We start from the raw sequence: 21,866 nt of genomic DNA, 5'->3' as shown, positions 1-21,866 counted from the left end.
TTTAGAAACATGCAGGCCCTTGCAGAAAAATCTGGCTTGCTATTGTGTTTCAAAGCCCTATTCTGAACAAAATACTTGCTGAATCTTTGCAACATAGTAGTGTCCAGTTGCAGCAACAAAAGCTATTAAGTACCCTTTCCAGAAGTTAGTTTTTGCTGCACGTAATTTTCTAGGCTGCAAATAGAAAAAGAGGGGCCCGAGGCAGGATCATGTTTTAACAGGCAAAGCCTCCAACAGGAAGCCTCATTTATGATTTTTACATAAGGTGTGCAAGTTAGGTGCAATCTCAAAATCACGATATTTTTTTTTCGTCCTTACTTGTACTAAAAGGGTATTTTTTCAGCATTAATTCCACACTTTAGTCAATATTTCATCAACAGTTGCATTGCTTAGTGTTGCTTGGCAAGATCTGACTATCTCAACGCTCTGCCAACTGAGTAAAACGGAATCCCCCTTGAAATATGAGCTAGTTAGTTATCATCTAGACTTTTGCAGCTCTCCGCGTGACCGGATTCTAAGTTGCTTATTAAGGATCACAAGAATTTAGCATTCAGTGATAGGTGGCTTGGACCTCTCTCAAAAAAACCCGAAAACCCCACATCACCAAACCTACTTTCACATCCCCCGGTGTTCACAGGCTACGGCAGGGGTGGGGTTTCCAAGCTGCGAGCTCAAACTCCCGGCGCGCTGGGCGGGAGCCCGGGGACGGGGAGCCGGGGAGCCGCAGGCCCCGCACAGCCCCGATCCGGCTCCGCACAGCACCCTTAGGCCAAGCAGGGAAAGCGCGACGAGGCACAGCCGAGCCCAACCTGCCGTGCGAGCCGCCGCCGGGGAAGCCGCGCTCCACACGCGAGGCGGGAACGCGCTAGAGCGCTAAGTTAATTAATTTCCCGGGCGGCCCAAATGGCCGCCCCCTCCCCTCAGCGGCCACCGGCCCGCCCCCGGCCGCCCGTTCTCGCGAGATCACTCCCACTCCCGGCATCCATTTCGCGGCTGGAGTGAAGGGGGGCGGCTCTGAGGGAAGATGAAGGCAGCGGCCATGTTGGGAGCTTCAGGGTGCTTTTGGTGCGGGGTGTGCTGAGGGAGTCTGCGCAGGGAAAGCCGTCGCTGGGGGATCGGCGCAAGGTCGGGCTCGAAGCGGGAGGAGTAGAGCGCCTACTACGACTGTGAGCCGGGCTCGCTTAGTTGCTCGTGCCCGGCTTCAGGAGCGCTCGGCAGGGGAGGAGGCGGGGGGGTGTCCCTGACCGAGGAGCCAGCACCATGAGCGGGGGGACGCCCTACATCGGGAGCAAGATCAGCCTTATCTCCAAGGCCGAGATCCGCTATGAAGGGATCCTGTACACCATCGACACCGAAAACTCCACTGTGGCGCTAGCCAAGGGTAAGGACCTAGCGGAGCAGAGGGCTGGGCCCTGGCGACCCAGCAGCGCCTCGGGGAGGGAGCGGGAGGGGAGCGGGACCGCGGTGCGTGCGGCGGCCTGGGGACCGTCGGGGATCGAGCAAGAACCTGAAACCGCGGCAGAGTCGTCCCTGGCGTTGTGACGAAGAGGAGGCCCGGGGTGCGAGGGGGAGGCCTACAGCCTGCGAGGGCCCAGTAGCAGCTGCGAGGGCGCTTGGCGGAGCTTTGGGAAGAGCCCGCGCAGTTTCGGCCGGAGGCGCGTCCTCCCGCCATCCTCCCAGACGGGAGCGTCTGCGGCGGGGCTGTGGCGAGCCGCGACGCTTCACGGCAGAGGTGGAAGTGAGCAAGGGGTTGGGAGAGCGACGGCGCTGCGGAGGCCCCTGCTCCCGCCGCGCGGGCTGCTCCCCCGGCTCCGGGCGGGGGTATGGAAAGCTCGGAGCGGCGGCGGAGGGGCCGTCGCGAAAAGGAGCTAGGAACGTTAGTTACCTAGCTAGGGGCTGCTCAGAGGGGTCCTGAATAGAGTAAAATTATGAAGCCCTTAGCGGTGGAAGTGGTCCGGAGTTAGTGCGCGAAAGGGAGTTGGAGGGGGAGGCTGGAAGGAGGATTTCTTTGCATCGTAAGAATTCCAGACCTACAGGGTGCAGGGCCGCGGACGACTGAACTCTTCTGCATCCTGGGGTAGGAGACAGCTCGGGTCTAAAGGGGGTTCTGTGAGTGCTGTGTTATCAGAGAGGCAGCTGGTCGTGAGCTCTTCAGTTCGGAGGTAGCTGTATGGCACTGTGTAAATCAAAATTGGGTACAGACACTGGCGTGAGAATGTACTGAGCAGAGGAAAATGTGTGTGTGTATGTATAAGAAAGTTAGGAAGATGTGTTACTGAGAAGAGAGACTGGCGAGTAAAAAAGAGGGTCTTTGAAACTGGGCATCCAAAGGTCTTTGCTGCTTCTTGTGCATGATAATGTACTCTCAACACAAGTGTATTAGGCATGGCAGTGAATGTATAAGATTCAGGTAAAACATTAAGTCAGAATTTTTAATAACTTCTTTATAATAGGTTCTGCAAAACTCAATGGTATTTTACTTTACACTTCTTGCCTCTGTAAAGTCTTGCTAAATAATCTAAATGCATATGTAAAAGCAGAGAGTTTATCCCACCATTAGGTAAAGGGAAAAATTGCCCCTTGTGTAAATTAAGTATTTGGGACTGAGAGTATTCCGAACCTCAGTTCCTGTTTGATACGATAGGTATAGCATTCTAGTATAATGACAGTCTGTTACATTTTACATAGTTGGTGTGTGTCATAGTCGGTCTGTGAAGTTGATACCATGCAGCAGTTTGTTTGCTTTCATCTTGCATTGGCCTTTGTGGCAATTCTTGTTTGTGTGTCTTGTCACTTTAAGGTCCTCATCTTCTCCCCGCCCCCCCCCCCCGACAATTACTATTTAAGAAATAGATCACTTTGGGTTAAACTACCTTGCTGGAATTGCATTATCTCTTTAAAAGGGACAGCTAGTATTTGTTTATATGAGAAAAAGATGAGCACTGTGATTAAAAATAAATGTTGAGAAATTCCAGTTGCATGCTGTGATTGTTAAGGTTTGTACAAAAGCACTTACAAGAATCCCATCCTTGAGGAGCTTGTGATAGTCTTGCCCTAAATTAGACAGATTTAGTGCTGACCCAGCCAATTTTGCATGACTTCTCAAGAGTGGTTAAGTCATGGTATGGGACATCTGCCAAAGTGTATATATTTAAGATAGATCAAACTACAGTTCCAAATCTAATCTGCTCTCTTCTCATAGCTCTCATCAGAAATGTAAATCTAAACCATTAAATTTGCTTTAATAAAACTTGGCTGAGTTAGCTGAAGAGTGTGTGTTTTGTAATATAGTGTCATGATTGAGAAGAGAATAAACCAGTATTTCTAGGCCACCTGGAACCAAAAATCTTGAGATTAATCTGGAAGTTGATAACAACTGTATTAGACTGTAAAACAGTTCACTGTGCTTATGAACAAAATGCTCAACTCTGGAGTATTCCAGTTTCTGAATAAATGATGGCTTAGGTCATGTGAATGTGGTATGATAGCATATATGTAAGGTGACATGTGTGGTTAATTATGGCCAGGTCTGTATGTGAAAGAAGCAGATCTTCCTTCTGAACTCTCTATAGATGTAAATATGTTGATCAGCCAGTAGTTAGCTCTTCTTCCTGTGGTGAGCCCAGAATTCAAACCAGAACTGTTTACCGTGGATCTCTACCACAAATGTCAAATTTTCTGTCAGAAAGAGACAAAAAAAGCCCCAAAAGATGACTGGATGCCTTCAGTTGCTCTGCTATGTAGCTGGTTTCGTGTGACTGTTACCTGGGTTGAGTGCAGGGTGGCTTATCATTATCCATTTCCCAACTGAAATCACTGAAATTGTTTGTGACATAAAGTGCAGAAGTAGAGGTGGAATCTGTTCTTGAATAACTACAGATTTGCCAAACAGTAGGACTTCTGTGCGCTAAACTGAAGTCTGAGATTAATCTCATTAAGTTGTACGTGTGGAATGCCTTCATTTATCTTAAATCTTCTGGGGTTTTAGACAGAAATAAGAAAATAAGATTTTTTGGATTGCTAACTTGGAATGTCCTTCTTGCTCATACTTCTAATTCATACTTAATTTTTTAAACATCATTAAGTCCAACCAATTTAAGAATAGAGTGTTTGCAAGCCACGATTAGGAGTAAAATATTCTTGCTGTAAAGTGATTGCTGCTCTACCTGGGGCGATTACAGAATAATCACGACGGATTGTGCTTAATCTTACATGTTGTGGCATTAAAAACTAGATGTGGTCTTTCATGCTAGTAATACATAATGTCTTTCTATTTCAAGGCACTGATTTAGAGAGAGAGATTTTTAATGTAGGTAAGCTGTGTAAGAACAACCATATTGGGTCAGAAAAGGCTTTGTTCTCTGCCAACAGTAGGGAATCCTTAGGCATGCAAGTATAAGAAACAGAAAATTGTATACTTTCTCTCTGGTATAATGCACCAGTTTTCACTTAACAGCTGGACCATTGAGAGTTGCATTTGGAATCATTATAATTAATAGATATTAACGAAATAGCTTTCAGTAATTTAAGAAGTAGTTAAATGTCCAGCATTTCTGGCATTTTCAACTATCTGTGATAGTGTTTGCCATAGTCTAATGACTGAAGGGAAATGACATGAAAGAGAAAACTTCCCTTTCTTTTAGACTTTTATACAGTATTAATTGGGTGAAAGACTCAGAAACGTAGACAGAAGAAAGTTAAATTCTTGTAAAAACTTGAGCATTTCTTACAGTTCAGGGGTGGGAGCAAGAAAGGGAAGGGTTAAATTTTTATCAAGTTTTTGTGATGTTATTTTTTAGTCAGTTAAGTGACATGCTCCCTCTGTGTCTTGAGGTTTAGGGCATGTGTGCCAAACCAACCCTGTACATAGCATGTCACAGCAGAAAAATTCCTCTTTTCAAAGCCCACTCCTAGCTACTTCCCTCATATCTATCTCCCTGTGAACTCACCATCCCTATGAGTAAGGGAATGCAGACTGAATTAATTGTTCTGAAGATAAAAGCCTGCCACAAGCTGGCTCCTTCACATTAATACTTTTCCTGTAATGTGGTGTGCAGGTATCTTAAGCATGTTTAGAGGGAAAGGGTTGTGATGTTTTGCAGAGATGGCAATTGAAATGACTTGTTCTTGTAGCGGTGGTCTCATTTTAGTCGTCATGCTTCTCATGGGTGCCTTAAGAGTGGGGAAAGACTGGTTATGTGTATGTATGTTACATATGAAGTAAGGCTGATAAGATTGTGTCAGTACTGTGTACAGTGACTGAACTACCTATTTGCAATAACTCACATTATATGGGAACAGAGTCCTCTTTTGCTAGTAGAAGATACAGCTTGGGTTCTGATTAACACAGTATTTTTCTGTGTTAATCAACAGGTAATCATTTCCGTTAACTGATAGGGAAAGTTGCAATTTTTTCCTTGGATGCTATAGTAGCATAATATAGTAATATGCATTAAAATATAATGTAGTAGTAACATTGAAGTCAGTCAAAATCTGTACACAAATTTGTTTGCAGGACAATATATGAAATTGGTGAAGCTACTTGGGCATAAAGTCACATACATGAATCCTGTTAGGCTCAACAGTGTTAGTTTCTTTCTACTTAATTGTGTGTATTTACACTGACAAAAAATAAGTTTGCTTTTGACATGTGATGGTTGCCTTTTTGTTTGCAAGTCCCTAGGCCAGTTTAACTTATTAAAGAAAAAAAACCCCATGAAACAAAACAAAAAAACACACTTAAATTGACAAGGTAAGATAAAATGGATTTACCATAGTCCTGGTAAGTGTTATAAGATTACATTCTCTTTCACATGCTTATTTTCATTTGCTCTCACTCTTCAGTATTTTGCTATCTATGAACCACTGCACCCTGTTCTGGAGGAAGGATGTATAGTCTGAGGAAGTACCATGAGAGACAGCTGGATAGAGCTGTAAGACTGCTGCTGCTCCAATACCTTGTGGTTTTGATACTCTGGCAACTTAGTATTTCTGATTACGCAAAACTATGGTAACAGCTGTTTCTTTCTAAAATCCTATTGTACTGGCCACCTTTAATACTAGACTTTTTCCTTTAATGAGCTCAGATTATTTTAAATCCTAATCCAAGCTAGGAAAGAAAAAACTGTAAAGATAGCTATCCCTTTGCAAAATATTGAAAGTAACATTCAACTCTTTATGTTATACCACTATCTGAAGGACGTAGTTGGGATAGACACTGCAAAAACATTAAGCAGGCGTTACCTTAAACTGCTTTCTTAGATCACCGCACATGCAGTTCTGGTTCCTTGCTTTGGAAGGAAATTAGACTTGGGGATGGTTTTTCGTGTTGCTTTGGGGTTAGAGGGGAAGGTTGAACCCCAAATCAGAGGAGTTTGCTTACTCCTCTCCAGCAGAGCTATCTTCATTGAATGAAATTGTCTGTGTATTTTGCAGAAAGTTGTACTAAAACCAGTTTGCTTTGGAGCAGGCTAGAGGTAGAGAAAAAACCCAAACTCTTAGTAGCAACTCTTGATGTGTTTTATTGCAAAACCATTGACAACCTTATCAGTGTCTTCATGTGTTGCATAGACAGCTGAATCTCTTAAAGATTAATTCTAATTTTTGGTATTGAAAATACTTCTTTTTGATGTTTTTGGAATTTTATGATAGACAAATTCTTCTTGATGTACAGTAAAATCCTTTTACCTCTTTTGAGATGTCATTAGGTGAAAGTTAGGTGGTTCGCTTTTTTGGTTGGTTTAGGATGGAGAAAGGTAGTTGGCAGGTGTTAAAACTGTTCCTATATGTGCCATGTGATGTTGGTGTTAATAGTAAAATACTTATCCATGCAGCATAGCTCTTACTTGAGTACTTTCAAAGCAGATTTCTTCGATAGTTCATCAGATTTTTATTTCTATGTAAAGGTGAGATGTGATCCTCAGTTTACTACCCTTTTTTGTGGTGTTGCTACTGCTTAGTTCCTTCACTTTAGCTAGAAAGTAAAATACTTCAGTAACTTACTTGTCACACTCTGGCCATTTTTGTGCACCTTTGTAGACAAAGCAGCTACTAGAGCAACTATTTCAGTGTGGGATAGAGAGAACCAATACAAAATCAACGTTGGTTTTACTTATCAAGACAGCAGGTCAAATGATGGAATGAAGGGCCAAATTATAATTCATTAGTTATGTAATAAGTAGAGTGTAAGATGGCCAGAAAGTGAAGGTGGATCCTCAGTCAAGACAGGGAAATAGAAAAACCTGATGAATAAAAAGCAAGAGTGAGCTACAGTAATGCACATTATCAGTTGATAACATTGTTAAGCTATTGCATATTACTGTAATTTCTGCAAATTCTTCAGCTTCAGATAGTAGTGGAAGAAGAAAAGACAGATTTATCTTATAACAAAGATTGAAATTCACTTAACAGTACATGCCTTTTTACAACGCTTACATTTTATAGTACCATTCAGAGCAGACTTTCAGATGCACAGAAATAGAAAAGTTGATTAAATTCAGTTCAGTAGATGATATAAGAATGAACAAAATAATTGTAACCACTTAATGTTATTTTTCATTGTAGTGTGGAGTTGATCTCTTTACTCCTGACTTATGCTTCTCAGAAAGATTTGTAATACTTGACTCTTAAGCTCTGTTTATGCGATACTAGGAGAAGCAACAGTGATGGAAGATGGTTGGTGCAGCATGAGAAATGACTCAGTATCACCTTATACAGCTCTACAGGAAACTGATTTTCTTGACTAATGGTTTTATGGCTGCAAATAAGTGCCTAATGATGTCTCCAAATTGTTGATGCATCTGAAAATGGAGAGAAAACTAATTCTGGTAAATTAAAGCAAAATACGGATGTTTTCTCAGCATAACCTGTAGTACCTTACAACGCAAACAAAAACCTCTTAAAAGGCTAGAGCAGAGACAGTCGTGGGGGATTGTTAAAGCTGCTGCAAGTTGATGTTCAGTAGGATTTGATTGTCATGGGTTTTGGGTTTTTTTTTTCTTCTCCGGTTTCAATTTGTTGTTTAGTTTTTGCTTACAAAACTCTAGCTTGTGGAGACCTCTCTTCAGGTTTTGTTTGTTTGTTTGTTTCACTTTATATTCACATAGGGTTGGCAGTCTTAAGGTGAGGAAAAGTCTTTGAGAGGGTAGTGAAAGTAAAGTGATGCTATCCAGTGGTAGTGATATGTAGTGCAAAGGGAAAAGCATGATGAGCTTCATCACTATGCAAACTGAAAGCTGTTGGAATTCAGCTAAGTACATACAAATAAATTTAATGTCTTGGTATGCTGCACACTATGCAGGCCTACTTAGGAAGATAGTTATGCCCCAGTGAGTTTACTTAATTTGACAGAGATCATATGAACCTTACACCAGCAAGAAGAATGCATTTTGCTTAGTGAAAATTGTATATACATACCACGGAATTCCTAATTTTTATTTAAATCTTGACTCAGACCTTGAATCTATTGAGAAATACTTTGTTTTCAGCAATTTTTAATATTCTAGTTTCTAGTAGTATTAGCTTTTCTTTTGCCTGATTTGCATGTGCAGAATATGAAGTATGTAAACTCATGTAGTCCTTGATTCACAGGACTGACTGACCAGCTTTTGTTGGTGTTCCTCTTGCTATAATGTCCTAAAAGTGTTAACTCAGCAAAAAACTGCTTTGCTGCTTCCCCTTATCCTCACAAAACAGTCGAAATATTCAACATGTGAGTGATGGCGTAAGTGATGTCTCTGTAAGGAACAGAAGAGGTGTCTTTCTACTTGATTTTTTTTAACTGAAATTTGTAAGATCAAATTACTTGTTTATGTCTGAGCAGTTGATAATGGCGAAGAATATGCTGCCTATCTAATAAGTTTTTTTGCTCAACAAAATTTTATTCTTTTATTTAAAGCTGCTGGTCTCTGCAGTATATTTGAAACCTTTTTGTTGAATGTGGGATGTGTTTATTTTTTTTTCTTCCTTCCCAATTTTGCAGTTCGCTCCTTCGGTACAGAAGATAGACCAACTGATAGACCTATACCACCTCGTGATGAAGTCTTTGAGTATATTATATTCCGTGGCAGTGACATTAAAGACCTAACTGTCTGTGAGCCACCAAAGCCTCAGTGTTCTTTGCCACAGGACCCTGCTATTGTTCAGGTAAGTCAAAACATATTTTTAGATGTTTGTTGCTGAAGAGATAACCTGGTAGCTTTAAGTGCTCTCTAGCCGAGTGTTTAAAAATTAAAACGTTTGTTGCTGTAAAGTTCACAACCCAATGTAAAGAACTCTGGAAAGATTTTCCTCTTTTGAATTGTGTCTTTAACTGTGAAAATCAAGACTGAAATCTGACTCAAGCACAATGCACTGAATGCCAAAGCTGCCAGTTTTCCAAAAACAACTAATGACTTTTGGTAGACCTTGCTGCCTTGTTTGAAAGGTATTTGGCTTAGGAGGACATGCATGCAAGACTACTTGGAGAGATCAGACTTGGTATAAGTCAAATGGAGTAGATGCTGAAACCTCTCCAAATAATTAGTGATTTTTTTCATTTGTTTGTTTTTGTTTTCTTTTGGATTTTAATGTTCAACTTTTTTTTTGGCTGACTATGACTTTAAAAGTGTTTCATCTAGCTATGTGTTTTTAAAAAGGCTTCATACTAAAGGGCAGTTATTTGAAATGGGAATACTTGGTTGCTGAAGGGAAAGCAAATTACAGCTTGAAGCCTTCAGGGTTAATTAACCTGTTATTTTGTAGTAAATGGGCTGACAGTGGTAGTTATTTTTGATCTCTGAAATTTGTTGGCTTGTTGATTTGTGCTTGTGGGGTGTCTTAAAATCATCCCTGAGAGCAAGATGGAAGTTCTAGGTTCAAATGGAATTTGATAATTCCATGGAAGTCTTTAAGTTTCTAATGTTTAAGTGTTCCATAAGATAAAATTCTTGATACTTCCTTATAAAGAACCCTTGCAATCCTCTAGGGTCTTTTGCTAAATTTGGTGCAACTCCTTCTGTCAATGGTAGTTGAGAGCTGTGAAATTGCACTACTGCTAACCCCAATAATAGCAATAACCCCACTCTCCTCTGTTATGTTTGGGTCTTTCATTGTTCATGTGGTTTTTGAATTTTCAGGGAAAAAGATAAATTTCCCAAGTTTGCTAACAAAAGCTTATACACATCTTTGACAAAAGAATCCGGTATGTGAGGTTCTAGGGAAAAGATTGTAAAATTTTATGGTACTGTTGTCACAAGTTTGTGATATCAGAAGGGTAAAAGTACTTTCTAAACTGTACACGTACCTGTAAAAATATTTTCTGCTAACTGATTTGAATTTTCATGCAGAGTAATGTGTGTAATTCATTGGTTTTGTGCTGTCTTTGCTTCTGTGTTAAAGCTGCTAAATTCTTGATACTGAAAGAAGCAACTTTCTGAATGTTAAGGTCTTGCATACATATTAGCCACGGTGGTGGTGTTAGGGTAAATTTAACAAATAGTTTTAGAGTTTCTGCATTTCTTGCCTTGCAGAACTATTTCCTACTTTTTGTGTAAACATTAATTTCTGCAAGTGTGTTTTGTCTTTAGTCTTCACTAGGATCTTCGACTACATCTTCATTCCAATCTGTGGGGTCCTATGGTCCTTTTGGCAGAATGCCTGCATACAGTCAGTTTAGTCCAAGCCCGCTGGTGGGGCAGCAGTTTGGTGCTGTTGGAGTTGGTATGTTCATTTTTATTATTTGCTGTTTTCCTATAAGTGAGGTTGCATGTGTGTGCATAGACAGTAATCGATGCTTATATGCCATCAACATCTTATCCTAAGGGCAGATCTAGAGTCTTCAGTCTGTATCAGTTCCACAGTTTAGCTCAAAAGTAGAGTTCTTCATAGTCTTTGCAGCTCAAATCAAAGCAATTGTGATTGAGAACTAAACACCCTGTCTCAGAGGGACAAGGGGGGAAAGGTTCCTGTATTCATTAATTCATTCTATTTTGTATATAATCATTATATTCATCATATATTCTTTATATTTCACAAGTGGTAGAGGCAGCTCCTCCACAAAAGCCCCATAGCTGTGCTGTCGACGTCTGGTATCCCAGGTTGACCAAGTGGTGTGTGCCTTAACCAAGAGTTTGGATCGTTCAACAGTCTGTGTGCCAGCACAGTCCTCTAGCTATTCATGAGGTGTTAGCGTGGCACAAAGTACATGCTTTAAGTATTTGTGAGCTGCATGGGTTAGTTGCTCCTTTATACTGCAGATGCTCTCTGAGACTCACCATCCAACTTTCACTTCTCCCTTAAAGTTTTTTATTTCGCCTTTTAGTTTTTCACATAGGAACTTACATTCTTGTAACTGTTACAGCAACTGGTACTAAAAATGTTACCCATGTGAAAGGAGGGCTGTAGAATTGGCCGTAAGTTGATATCAGTTAATAAGATGTGACAGTCATATTTTTGTTTAAAAGATGTTAAGTAGAAGTACATACCAATAACATTTGTTTATTACTCGGTGAGATGCTGTCATGACTATGTTATGTTAATACTTGTGATACTAAAGTTAGCAGTATTCTTTTTTTTTTTTTTTTTTAGATAAAAAGCATCAAGATATTACTGTCTTACAAACTCACTACAAATACATACATTACATTAAACTTGAAGTGCATGGGAAGGTCAAACTCATGTGTATCCTAGAATAACTGGTTAATATGGCTTCACTAATCATTTAGTGCTATTTAAAAAAAAAATACAGAAAAAAGTCTAAACCAGGTTTTACAACTATATTGTTTCTTTCAAAGCAGGAGGTTCTTTAACATCTTTTGGAACAGACTCTTCAGCCAGTACTAGCATGTCCCAAAACACTGCAGTTGGTTCTGCATTTACAACAGATGCAAGATCACTAAAACCACAGATGTCTCAAGGTAAATCTTCCAGAGTAGCTCTTTGATCTTTTTTGACCAATTGTGCCTGTGTGACTTAGATGGTTGCCAGAAATGCTAACCGAACAGCTAAATTCTGTCATGAAAACACTTGGTGTTAAAACCAGAAAGCACTGAGAGTCTTTGTACTTGCTCTTTAAATGTGTTTTCTTACATTTTGGCGTGCTGCACAGGTAACTGTTAGCAACACATTTGTTGTTACCCTTAAAGCATCTATATTGAGGAGTAGGACTTATTTCAGTTTAATAAAGTTAGCAAATAGGTGTATATGGAAATTCACTATCTAGTTTTATTGATAGCATGACAAAACTCAAGATACTTCATGCTGATTTGAATTGTGAAGTCTTTCAGCCTACAATTTTAAATCTTTATTCCTAATGGTGTTTTTTTGTTTATGCATATTTACACAAAAAATATTAACAGCAGACCTGATTGCCTGTAGAGATGGTGACAGGACAGTTAAGTCAGCCTAATAGTAATGGAAACTGTATGGGTAGTTTGTATAATATTAGAAAAAGAAAGTGGAAGCAAAAAGGAAATTCTTGATGCTTTTTCAGTGGCAAAGAAAAAAGAAACTAAATGTTGAGCACCTTCACCCTCACTTTTCATGCAAATGTGTTAAGATTGCTCTTCAAAATCCAAAAGGCGTTATTTCCTGCTCTTCCACTCTACTGCTACAAGTAAAAGTGTGTGCTAGGATATATTCCTAATGCTATTTTTAAGGTTATGCAGTGTTAAAGGCAAAACGTTTACAGCAAACAGGTTTTTTTCCTAAAATCTAGTTGAGATTTGTATACCAGTTAGGACTTCTGTCTAGGATTAGTTGAGCGGATTACCAAATATAGGTTCTACTTTGTTGCATTAATTGAAGGGGAAAAAGTATTCTGAGCATTTACTGTTTCTCTGTTGAAAGAGTAGCTTGGTTTTCTGTAGATGAAATTAAAACCTGTATGATTCTTGGGTTAATTTATGACATACTCTCTGGATGAACATATATTCTGCCACAAAATTTCCTGTGGGGCACCAACAAGCTTTTGCTGTGTATGTGTTTGCTTTTAAAAATATTTGTCATCTTTGTAGTTTTTAAGTGTGGTATGGTTGGGTTTGGGGTTTTTTTTGTGGTGTTTGTTTGGTTTCTTTTTTCTTTTTCTTTTTTTTTTTTTCCTTTTGGTTAGCTTTTTTATGGAATACGACATTATTCTTTTCTTTTACTTACTGGGACTTGAGTCTTACTCTAATTTCTTAGTAGATTTACCTATATGGTGTCATAAACTTGTCTGGCCAGATCAAATGTCTCTGTTCTAAACACGCGTCTGGCTCCAGTCACTCATGCTGCAAATTGAAATGTATGAACAGAACTTTGTGGGGAAGCTTTCATTGCTCCATCTGCATTATGCCTGGCACTAGCCATCACTGTTCGTTTATTTTGTGGTGATCATACAACAGAGTGCACTAGATGAAATGAAACTTCAGTATCGTAACTGTATCTCTGCCTTTGGGAGCAGTCACTTTCCACTTGGCTTTCCAGGGAGGCAGAAAGAGTATTTTCACCTCCAATCAATCAAAAAATTTCATTCCACAGCTAAATGCACATCACAGATGTGTTGGTAGGGATTAATTGTCCTACCCATTTTTTTCTTTTGGACTAGGGGAAGGGGAATTGCTAAATATCCTTCATTCTGGATTAGTGGATCTGAGGGTGCAGAAATATTTATTTCTTCTTTGGACACAGCTGTCTTGACTGGTAAGGCAGATAAACCTGTCAGTCTAGATTGGTTCAGACGAGTAACTCAAAGTTGTAGGTGAGAAATAACTCTTTGGGTTTCGGTTTTGTTTTGTCTTTTTCCCAGGTCGTTCAAGCCCTCAGATAGATCATTTGAGAAGGAGCCCCACCATGGAACAAGCAGTACAAACAGCTTCAGCCCACTTGGCTACTCCAGCACCAGTTGGGAGGAGGAGTCCTGTACCAGCCAGACCTTTGGTGTCTGCTAGCCAAAAATCGTTAGAGAATCAAGAGCACAGACGAGGTAGCTTTGGATAATTGTCATACAGCTTATTTTCTTCCATACATACATGAAATGCTCTTTTTAAGGGTAATGTGTAGGAATTTTCCTGCTGTCCACTACTGATAGACTGGCCAGCAGAGACCTGGAATATATATATTTCTTTTTAAACTCAAGCATATATTCTGAATTTTTCTTTTGACTTGTGGTTTACTTTTATAGGTTTGGATTTTTTTGAAATCGGAACTATATAACTATATACAAAAGTATGATCAAAAATACCTAATTGGATAAACAAATAATTTTTTTATTTCCAACTTTAGCTGAAGCACACAAGGTTTCAAGATCAGAAAATGAACTCAGAAATGAAAACAAACGACAAATTGGTAAATCTTGTTTTGAGAAATAGTTATCATTGTTTTCAGACTTCATTAAGTTTTTTAAAAGTCTGCTAAAATACAGCATTGTGTGTAGTTTGCAAAGTGCTAGGACTTTGTTTGGAACATCCAGAAATCTTGCAGTTCAGATTACAGTAATACTTTACGTATTCAGAATGCTTTCACATAATTGTTTCTAGTGGGTAACAGTAACTTTGCATTGGGCCAGAATAATACAAGGACAGAAAGTCAACATTAAAGAGAAAAGTCTTTTCTGGCTGCTCTATTTTAAGCAATTTGAATAAAAATGCAAAACCAAGCAGTATTCATAGATTTATAAACACAATAGCATGAAATAAAACCTGTTACCTTTCTATGAAAATACTTCACTGAAAAACTACTAACATTGTAACTCTTCTTCCAAAAACTTTTAATGACTTCCAGAAAATCTTTTAGTACACAAGTTTAGTACTATTATGCTTTCTGTGTCACTGTTGTAATTATTGTAAGTGAATTTAAAAATTACAAGCTGCCCCAATAGGACTTTTAACAACAGAAATGCAGGAAGAGGATGCATGAAATCCCAACCTGTTATCCCAGGAACTAAAAAACAAAACAGAGCAAAAAAAATCACCCAAAAAACCAACAACCACCACCCTCAAAGAAAAACCAATCCACAAAACGAAACGAAACAGAATTTCCCTCTTTTCAGTTCCAGGTGGACCGTCAGCACGGAGAGGCCGTGGAGGTCACAGAGGGGGCCGAGGAAGATTTGGTATTAGGAGGGATGGTCCAATGAAGTTTGAGAAGGACTTTGACTTTGAAAGTGCAAATGCACAATTCAACAAGGAGGAAATTGATAGAGAATTTCATAATAAACTTAAACTAAAAGGTAAACCATTTTTGCTCTAGATTTGAGCATGGAAAAAATGTGTCTTGCTGTTTTAGTCCTACCTTGGAGAACAGCTTTTAAAAAGCATATCCTACTAAGTCTTGTTTGCAGTCATTTAAAAGAAAAAACTAAAAAAATCAGTAAAGTATTAAACTGGGATCATCTATTTAGTTAAATATTTGGGTCAATATTTGAGTTTTGAAGGAATTTTAACTAGCAAATATCATATATCATGTTCTAACAAGTCTGTTGGTTTAAAAATGCAGATTACTTGAGTGGAAGTCCCAGTAGTGTGAGTTTACTTTTAAAAGATGCAATAAAAGAAAACCCTTATTTTATATTTTCAATTATTAATAGACCAAAAGCAATCACAAAAATATGAGTTTGGGATCAGAACTTTGCTGGAGGATGCACGAGAGTTTCAATTTAGGAAAGTTTCTAGCATTTCTTTCCTTTTGCCCTTTTCCAAAGGAACGCAGGAGTAGTTCAAATCCATACTGCCAGCACTTTACTTTTGTTTTCTAGCAGGCTTCTGTTTTAATTACCTCATTCTCTTGTGACCAGCCACCTGTTCGTTACACTGCTGTTACTGTTTTTGGACAAAATTGTTACAGGTTAAAATAGGGCGTTCCCTGTTTCAGTAAATGATTGGCTAAAAGCTGGGAAACAAAAGGTAGGAATAAATGGTCAGATTTCAGTGTAGAGAAAAACCACCAGTCGAGTCCCATAGGATTTGTTCTTTGGTGCTTGCCTCTTTTTCTGGATCATTTTGAAATGAGTTGACAGTTTGCTGTTGATACTGATTTTTTTCAGAATAGTAAAGAGGAAAGGGAAAGCTAACCATAAGGAGCTATAGAAATATTTTATGAGACAGTGGTAATTTTTGTGTGTGTGTGTGTGTATGTTGTGGAAAGGTTGAGCTGGTTATATGAAGTTTATGCACAGCATCATGAGATTTAAGCTGTAAGCATTTAGGAATGAGACTTTAAGACTGTAATAGCTAGTTCTGTTGAACCATCAGCTGCTTTTTCAGTAGCAGTCAAAACAGTAATTTCAACTTCAGGCATTATTAGGAAAGAAGTATATCATAAAGTCAGTTCATGGCATAATATCTTGAATGCTGGCCTTCTGTCTCAAAGGAGATAACAGCAAAGCCAAAAGACAAAGGAGAAGGGCAACAGGGATGAGCAAAAACATGGAATGGCTTTTATGAGGAATGACTGAAGTTTTTAAGTCTGGAAAGGAGGTAGGTAGGAGGTTAGAAAATAGACGGCTATCAAATTCGTTCTACCACAGGGTTTTTTTCTTAATTAAACCCACAGGGAATATAGAGGATATCAAACCTCCAGACAGCAGCAGCAAAACATCCTAATTTATGTGTCAAATGATTTGACTTCCACGTTAAATTTTGGAGCAGTTTTTGTATTTTTTGAGCATTCAGTATAGTTTGTGTGTGTCTGTCTGGGAATAAGTTAACAGTGATGGTTTTGTTTAGTATGATGGTCTGAAAGGCTTCTGTTTACTTTTATTTTCCAGAAGATAAACTTGAGAAACCAGAGAAGCCTGTAAATGGAGAAGACAAAGGTGACTCAGGTGTTGATACCCAAAATAGCGAAGGGAATGCAGATGAGGAAGATCCACTTGGCCCTAACTGCTACTATGACAAAACCAAATCCTTCTTTGATAACATCTCCTGCGATGACAATCGGTATGGCCTGCAAGGGGAAGCTTGTTAGCCTACTTAATGCATGTTTATGTCATAAAGTAGTGTCAGCATTACTCATTACAGTCAACTCTGAATCGAAAGTGAGTAAAGCTTATTTCCACATGCAGTGAGCAAAAATAAAACAGGAATGTGAAGCACAAAATTTCTTTGTGGGCAAGTGTGGTACATTAATAGGAAGACATTTTTAAATGTTGTTTTAGAGCCATGCTTCTAGAACTTAGTGTACATACTCTAGAACCTCCTTTCCAGATTTACTGAAGTGGGGGGTTTTTGTTTTGTTTTGCTACTAAATTACCACTTTAGTTAAATCAATTATGACTGTGCTTTGGTAATGGTTTCTAAGCAGATTACATAACAGTAGTGTTGTTTGAATGGGAAGATAGCATGTCAGGAAAATTAAAGCTTATCTTTTGCTGTTGCCTTTTTATAAGAGAAGATGATGTGGTTTGCTGACCTATTTTGAATTACAGTGGGGGGATTGTTTTGTTGTACTGACAGCTAGATAAAATAACATCTATAACTGCAAACTCCTACTTTCTGTTTCTTGTTTTAAGTTGCAGGCAGTGTTCATTTATTTATTTTATTATATGATGGTGTGCAGAGGATACAGACTGTGTACTTTCTGTATGGGAAAGTTACGGCATTATTAATGTATAATTAATGATACTGTAACACATCCTTTTTTGTTGAGTTAAATGAATTGTGGCAGACACCTAGATTCTTGCAGAAAGGGATAATGTGGAGGTTTACAATGTGATTAATGTATCATTTTTCATTTCGTGGGCTTTCTGGCTATTCTAAGCCAGGCAGTCTTCCTTCTGAAGTGTGTTTTAAAACAATTCTTGTTCCTTTTGTGTGGCAGAGAACGGCGACCCACTTGGGCTGAGGAAAGAAGATTAAATGCAGAGACCTTTGGAATACCACTGCGTCCCAATCGTGGCCGTGGAGGGTACAGAGGCAGAGGGGGGATTGGGTTCCGAGGTGGAAGAGGAAGAGGAGGTGGAAGAGGTGGCTTCACTGCCCCCCGAGGATTTCGTGGTGGATTCAGAGGAGGTCGTGGAGGCAGGGAGTTTGCTGACTTTGAATATAGGGTAAAATACATTTAATGTTACTATGACCTGATCCACTGTTCTTGGAAACTAGTGGTAAAAAAACTCCAGCTTTTAGATTTGATGTTGAACTAGAATTTCTTGAATAGTATTTTGCAGGTACTCTGAGCTACTTAATCGAAAGTCCATTAATGCTGAAATTTTAGCTATAGCATCATTTGACTATTGACAGCAACCAAAACTAAAAGCTATCTTTCTTCACATGCCCTAAATATTTGTTCTATAGCTGGAATGGGGGGGGGAGAAGTAAAAGGATTTTTCTAAGCAATATTTTAAAATTTAAAGATTGAGAGGGGAGTAATTTAACTTGGTTCTACTGTGCAACAACCTTTTTTGAATTCTTTGTGAATGAGTTGGCACAAAGCCTATAGACTTCTAAGATCCTATATAACCCCTAAAATAAAGTAATTGAAGTTACTGAAGCATAGTGATGACCCTTTGCAAAAAGGAAGATAAAAAAATCTTTGAGTTTTGTAAGGTCCTGTTACAAACCTTTTTTTTTTTTTTTTTCTTTCTTTGTTTAATTATAACTTTACATAATTATATCCAATAGCTGTTGGGAAAGCTAAGGCAGGATTGGCTTTTTTCAGCAAGTCATTCAGTAAAAAGGAACTGTGGGAGATAGGGCATGAAAGCATCAAAAGAAAACACCCTTGTCCTTCCCATAGAGGAAGTGTTTTTAAAAGAATAAAATAAGTACTGCTACTTTAGTTAAATATTAATGAAGTTTAAAGTTCCTTTAAGCATTATGCACAAGCCACCATGTAAGTCTGCTAACTGAAGTAACCTGATGTACAATCATGCTTTCATAATCACGCAAGCATAGAAATAGTAATGTGTCCCGCAAGACCTATGATGGCTAAAAAGCAGAATCTTCCTTTATGGTATAGTTACGCAATTTGTTGCTTTTGCAACACTATTAAGACATCCATTTCTCTGTTTCCTGTTGAAGATCTTAACCCTTCTTCCTACCAGCCATTCAGAGGAAGGACAAAGTTGTCAGCCCTAGCTGTTAGTGATGTATTCTGTGCTAGTGATATCTTAGGTGCAGAGCTCAGTTGCTTGCAAAACCAAAATCTTTTAATAATTTCAGTGCAAGCCATTTTTCTTGGCATTAAGTATATTCAACATGAACGTTAGCTTGTTCAGGAGCAGAAATAATACTGGCGTACTGTTTAGAATCAGTAACAAATATAATTAACCAGATTGGTGCAAGTAAATACAGGCTTTTACAATTCTGACTGGGACAGAAGAACTTTTTTTGGTAGTTTACTGCATGAGCAGTTAGAGTTTTTCAACACAGAATCTTTGTTATCTGTTTGAAGATTTAAATACTCTTAATTTTAAAAAAAAAGGAGGGGGGTACCCTTTTCTCATCACAGAAGACTTCTGACTGTCCCTCAGTTATTCCTTCATTAGTTTGCAAGAATTAGTCCTGTGATTGGTAGCTGAGCATGAATTGAAATGAGGGGTTGAAGGTCAAAGATGTGAATTTCTGAATGAAAGAATTTCACAGCCTTCCAGATAAGTAGGAGGTGGTGTAAAGACAGAGGATTTGTGCCACACATTTAGTCAAAGTGATGAGCTGCCTCAGCATGTGCCAGACCGAGGATGTTTTGACCAGATGCTATAACCTGATGACACAGGGAGGTCTCCTTTCTGATTGCAGAAGATGGGAAGTAGCTATCACAGCGCATCTTCTCCCAGTGCTGTTGCCCAGATTAATTTGTGATTTTTGTTTTGGAAAATCAATTTTAACGTTCTACTGTTGTTCCCTCTAGAAAGACAACAAAGTTGCTGCATAGTCTACAAGAAAGCTGAAACCGGGTGAACGTCTAGATCTTCTTGATCCAGAGAATTAGTTTCAATCTCTGCAAAGAATGAAGTTAATTTGCTGTATACTTGTCACCAGCACTGGGATTTAACTATTTAATTTCAAAGGGGTGTAATGCAGTTACTTTTGAAAAATGGCCATCTTTGAAAACAGTGAGCATTAAATATATTTGAGACAGAAGGATAAGTAATTTCTTATGTATAGTTAATTATAAAGCAGTACTTCGATGGAGTTTAAGTATTTTTTCATCACTGAAAGGATTTTTCTTATTACTAGACTGTATTTGATAATTGCTTCAAGTTGTAAGGACAATTGTATGCAGAAGGCCGTCGATACTGTGAGTGTTTTGATCCACTGAAGGTTGTTTTTTGGAAATCCTGTAATATCCCTTTTGAGATAGTTGTACTTTTATCAACTAGGGTGCTGGACAGTAGGAAACTTGCTTTGTCAGTCAAATATGTACACACAGTAAATACTGTTTCTTAGGCAAAGGAAACTTTTTATATAGTTGTAAAATTCCATTATATCCCATTGCCAAAGAAACATTACGAACTTTGTATAGCTGTATAAAAAGCAACTAATTTTTTAAAGAATAAACATTTTTAAGTCGGCAAACATACTGTGTTATTGCAAAAGTTGATATGCTGAAGAACACTGAATTAGTTGGGTTTTTTTTCTTTAGCAGCTTTTCAGGCTTACAGGTTTGATTTTTATATTTGGACTATAATGAAGATTTGAAAACATTCTTCCATTACATGGAACTGGATACACTCTTCACTTCTCCTGCAGGAATTTGATTTTGTAGTTTCTGGCATATCACAGGATTTGACCAAATTAAGGAGGTATTTTCAAATAAGGAGAAAAGAAATTTTCATATGTCAAAATTTGCAATTAATTTTACTTAGTGATAAATATTAACTTTTTTTAATAATGAACCAGGCACATGAGTTTTATGATTCTCTTGGAATGCCTGGGACAAAATTACGTCTCCATTTGTCAATTCTTGAAATGTTAACTTTGTTGTAATACCTGTAGACATAAGCAATTTAAAGAATTCTTAGTGTTTGAAGTTGTTTGCGTTTTGATAGACCATAGCTTGGAGACATTAAGGCTCTGGTTCTAAGACCGCGAAGTCACAAATGACATAGTATGGACTTTTTTTGCCAATTCTGAATGACTAGTTACAACTTTTTGATATGCTGAAATAGGAACCTGGTCATTTGTGTCTGGATATGTATATGAAGGCCACAGGAAAAAAGGGATCCAAAGATTAAAACATTTTGATCTAATTTGCTGATTTTTTTTTTTTTTTTACTTCAAAATGTTCAGTGGTGATAAAGATGTGGGAAACTGCACTGTTGGAAAATTGGAATATTTAAAAGTGGTTGATAGAATCTTAATTTTATAACTTTTGTATAGCACTACAAGGAAGTATTTTGTAATTGGTTTCCTTATTAAGGTCAAGTATTTGGCAACCGTAGAAGTTAGATAATATTGTTTAGTAATGTTTTTTGCATGTTAACAACAATGCCTTTCGGGATCCACAAATCATGGTTCTGAACACCCACCCGCTGCGGTTTTTAGCCACAGAGGCAAGTGCTGTCCTGTTGCAATAACGATGTATGCTCGACGAGGTGTCCCAGGCTTATTTAAACGCGATGAATTGTAAATACCCGGGACGGGCGCTGCCGGGGGGTGAGCTGCGGTCCTCGCCCCGGGGGCCGGGGGGGGGGGCAGGCGGGGCGGCGTGCCGTCGCTGTACCGTGCTCCGCGGAAGTGAGGGTTTCTCTTTTTTTTTTTTTTATTTTAAACCAGAATAAACTGTTCAATAAAACCGCTCTCTCGGAGGTTATTTGGGAGGTGCTGCTCGGGGGGGGGTCGGCGGTGCGGTCCCTTTCCTGGCGGAGCGGGGCAGAAAAGAGGGGGAGGCGGGGCGGGGTGGGGGAGGGTCTCTCTGCCTCCCGAGGACGTGTTTTGCGTGGGGAAAACACCCGCGTCGTGCGGGGCGGGAGC

The 21,866-nt window shown here is 38.9% G+C and overlaps 1 protein-coding gene across 3 annotated transcripts; it reads left to right on the top strand.

The window, feature by feature from the left end:
• Nucleotides 1-976: 976 nt before the first annotated feature.
• Nucleotides 977-21,483, top strand: LSM14A (LSM14A mRNA processing body assembly factor). Of its 3 annotated transcripts, none has more exons than XM_052796130.1 (10): nucleotides 977-1,381; nucleotides 8,981-9,144; nucleotides 10,566-10,698; nucleotides 11,775-11,894; nucleotides 13,763-13,939; nucleotides 14,239-14,301; nucleotides 15,005-15,184; nucleotides 16,721-16,892; nucleotides 17,773-18,001; nucleotides 19,801-21,483. In XM_052796130.1, exons 1-10 carry the CDS (start codon nucleotides 1,261-1,263, stop codon nucleotides 19,822-19,824), a joined length of 1,383 nt encoding a protein of 460 aa, XP_052652090.1. In that variant the 5' UTR covers nucleotides 977-1,260; the 3' UTR covers nucleotides 19,825-21,483. The 3 variants fall into 3 exon arrangements, with proteins under 3 accessions (XP_052652090.1, XP_052652089.1, XP_052652091.1); XM_052796129.1 differs by having other exon boundaries at nucleotides 11,772-11,894; XM_052796131.1 differs by lacking the exon at nucleotides 14,239-14,301 and having other exon boundaries at nucleotides 11,772-11,894.
• The last annotated feature ends 383 nt before the right edge of the window (nucleotides 21,484-21,866 follow it).

The sequence above is a fragment of the Harpia harpyja genome, chromosome 9, assembly GCF_026419915.1.
Source record: "Harpia harpyja isolate bHarHar1 chromosome 9, bHarHar1 primary haplotype, whole genome shotgun sequence".
NCBI lineage: Eukaryota > Metazoa > Chordata > Aves > Accipitriformes > Accipitridae > Harpia > Harpia harpyja.
The sequence above is the reverse complement of the archived record's forward strand: the minus strand, read 5'-3'. Positions and strand labels throughout refer to the sequence as shown.

Excerpts from the sequence above, each read along its gene's own strand:
- LSM14A (XM_052796129.1), top strand. The coding sequence starts at position 1,261 with ATGAGCGGGGGGACGCCCTACATCGGGAGCAAGATCAGCCTTATCTCC. Across the intron at positions 14,302-15,004 it reads TGAAAACAAACGACAAATTG|TTCCAGGTGGACCGTCAGCA; the intron begins GTAAATCTTGTT and ends CCCTCTTTTCAG. Across the intron at positions 15,185-16,720 it reads TAATAAACTTAAACTAAAAG|AAGATAAACTTGAGAAACCA; the intron begins GTAAACCATTTT and ends TTTATTTTCCAG.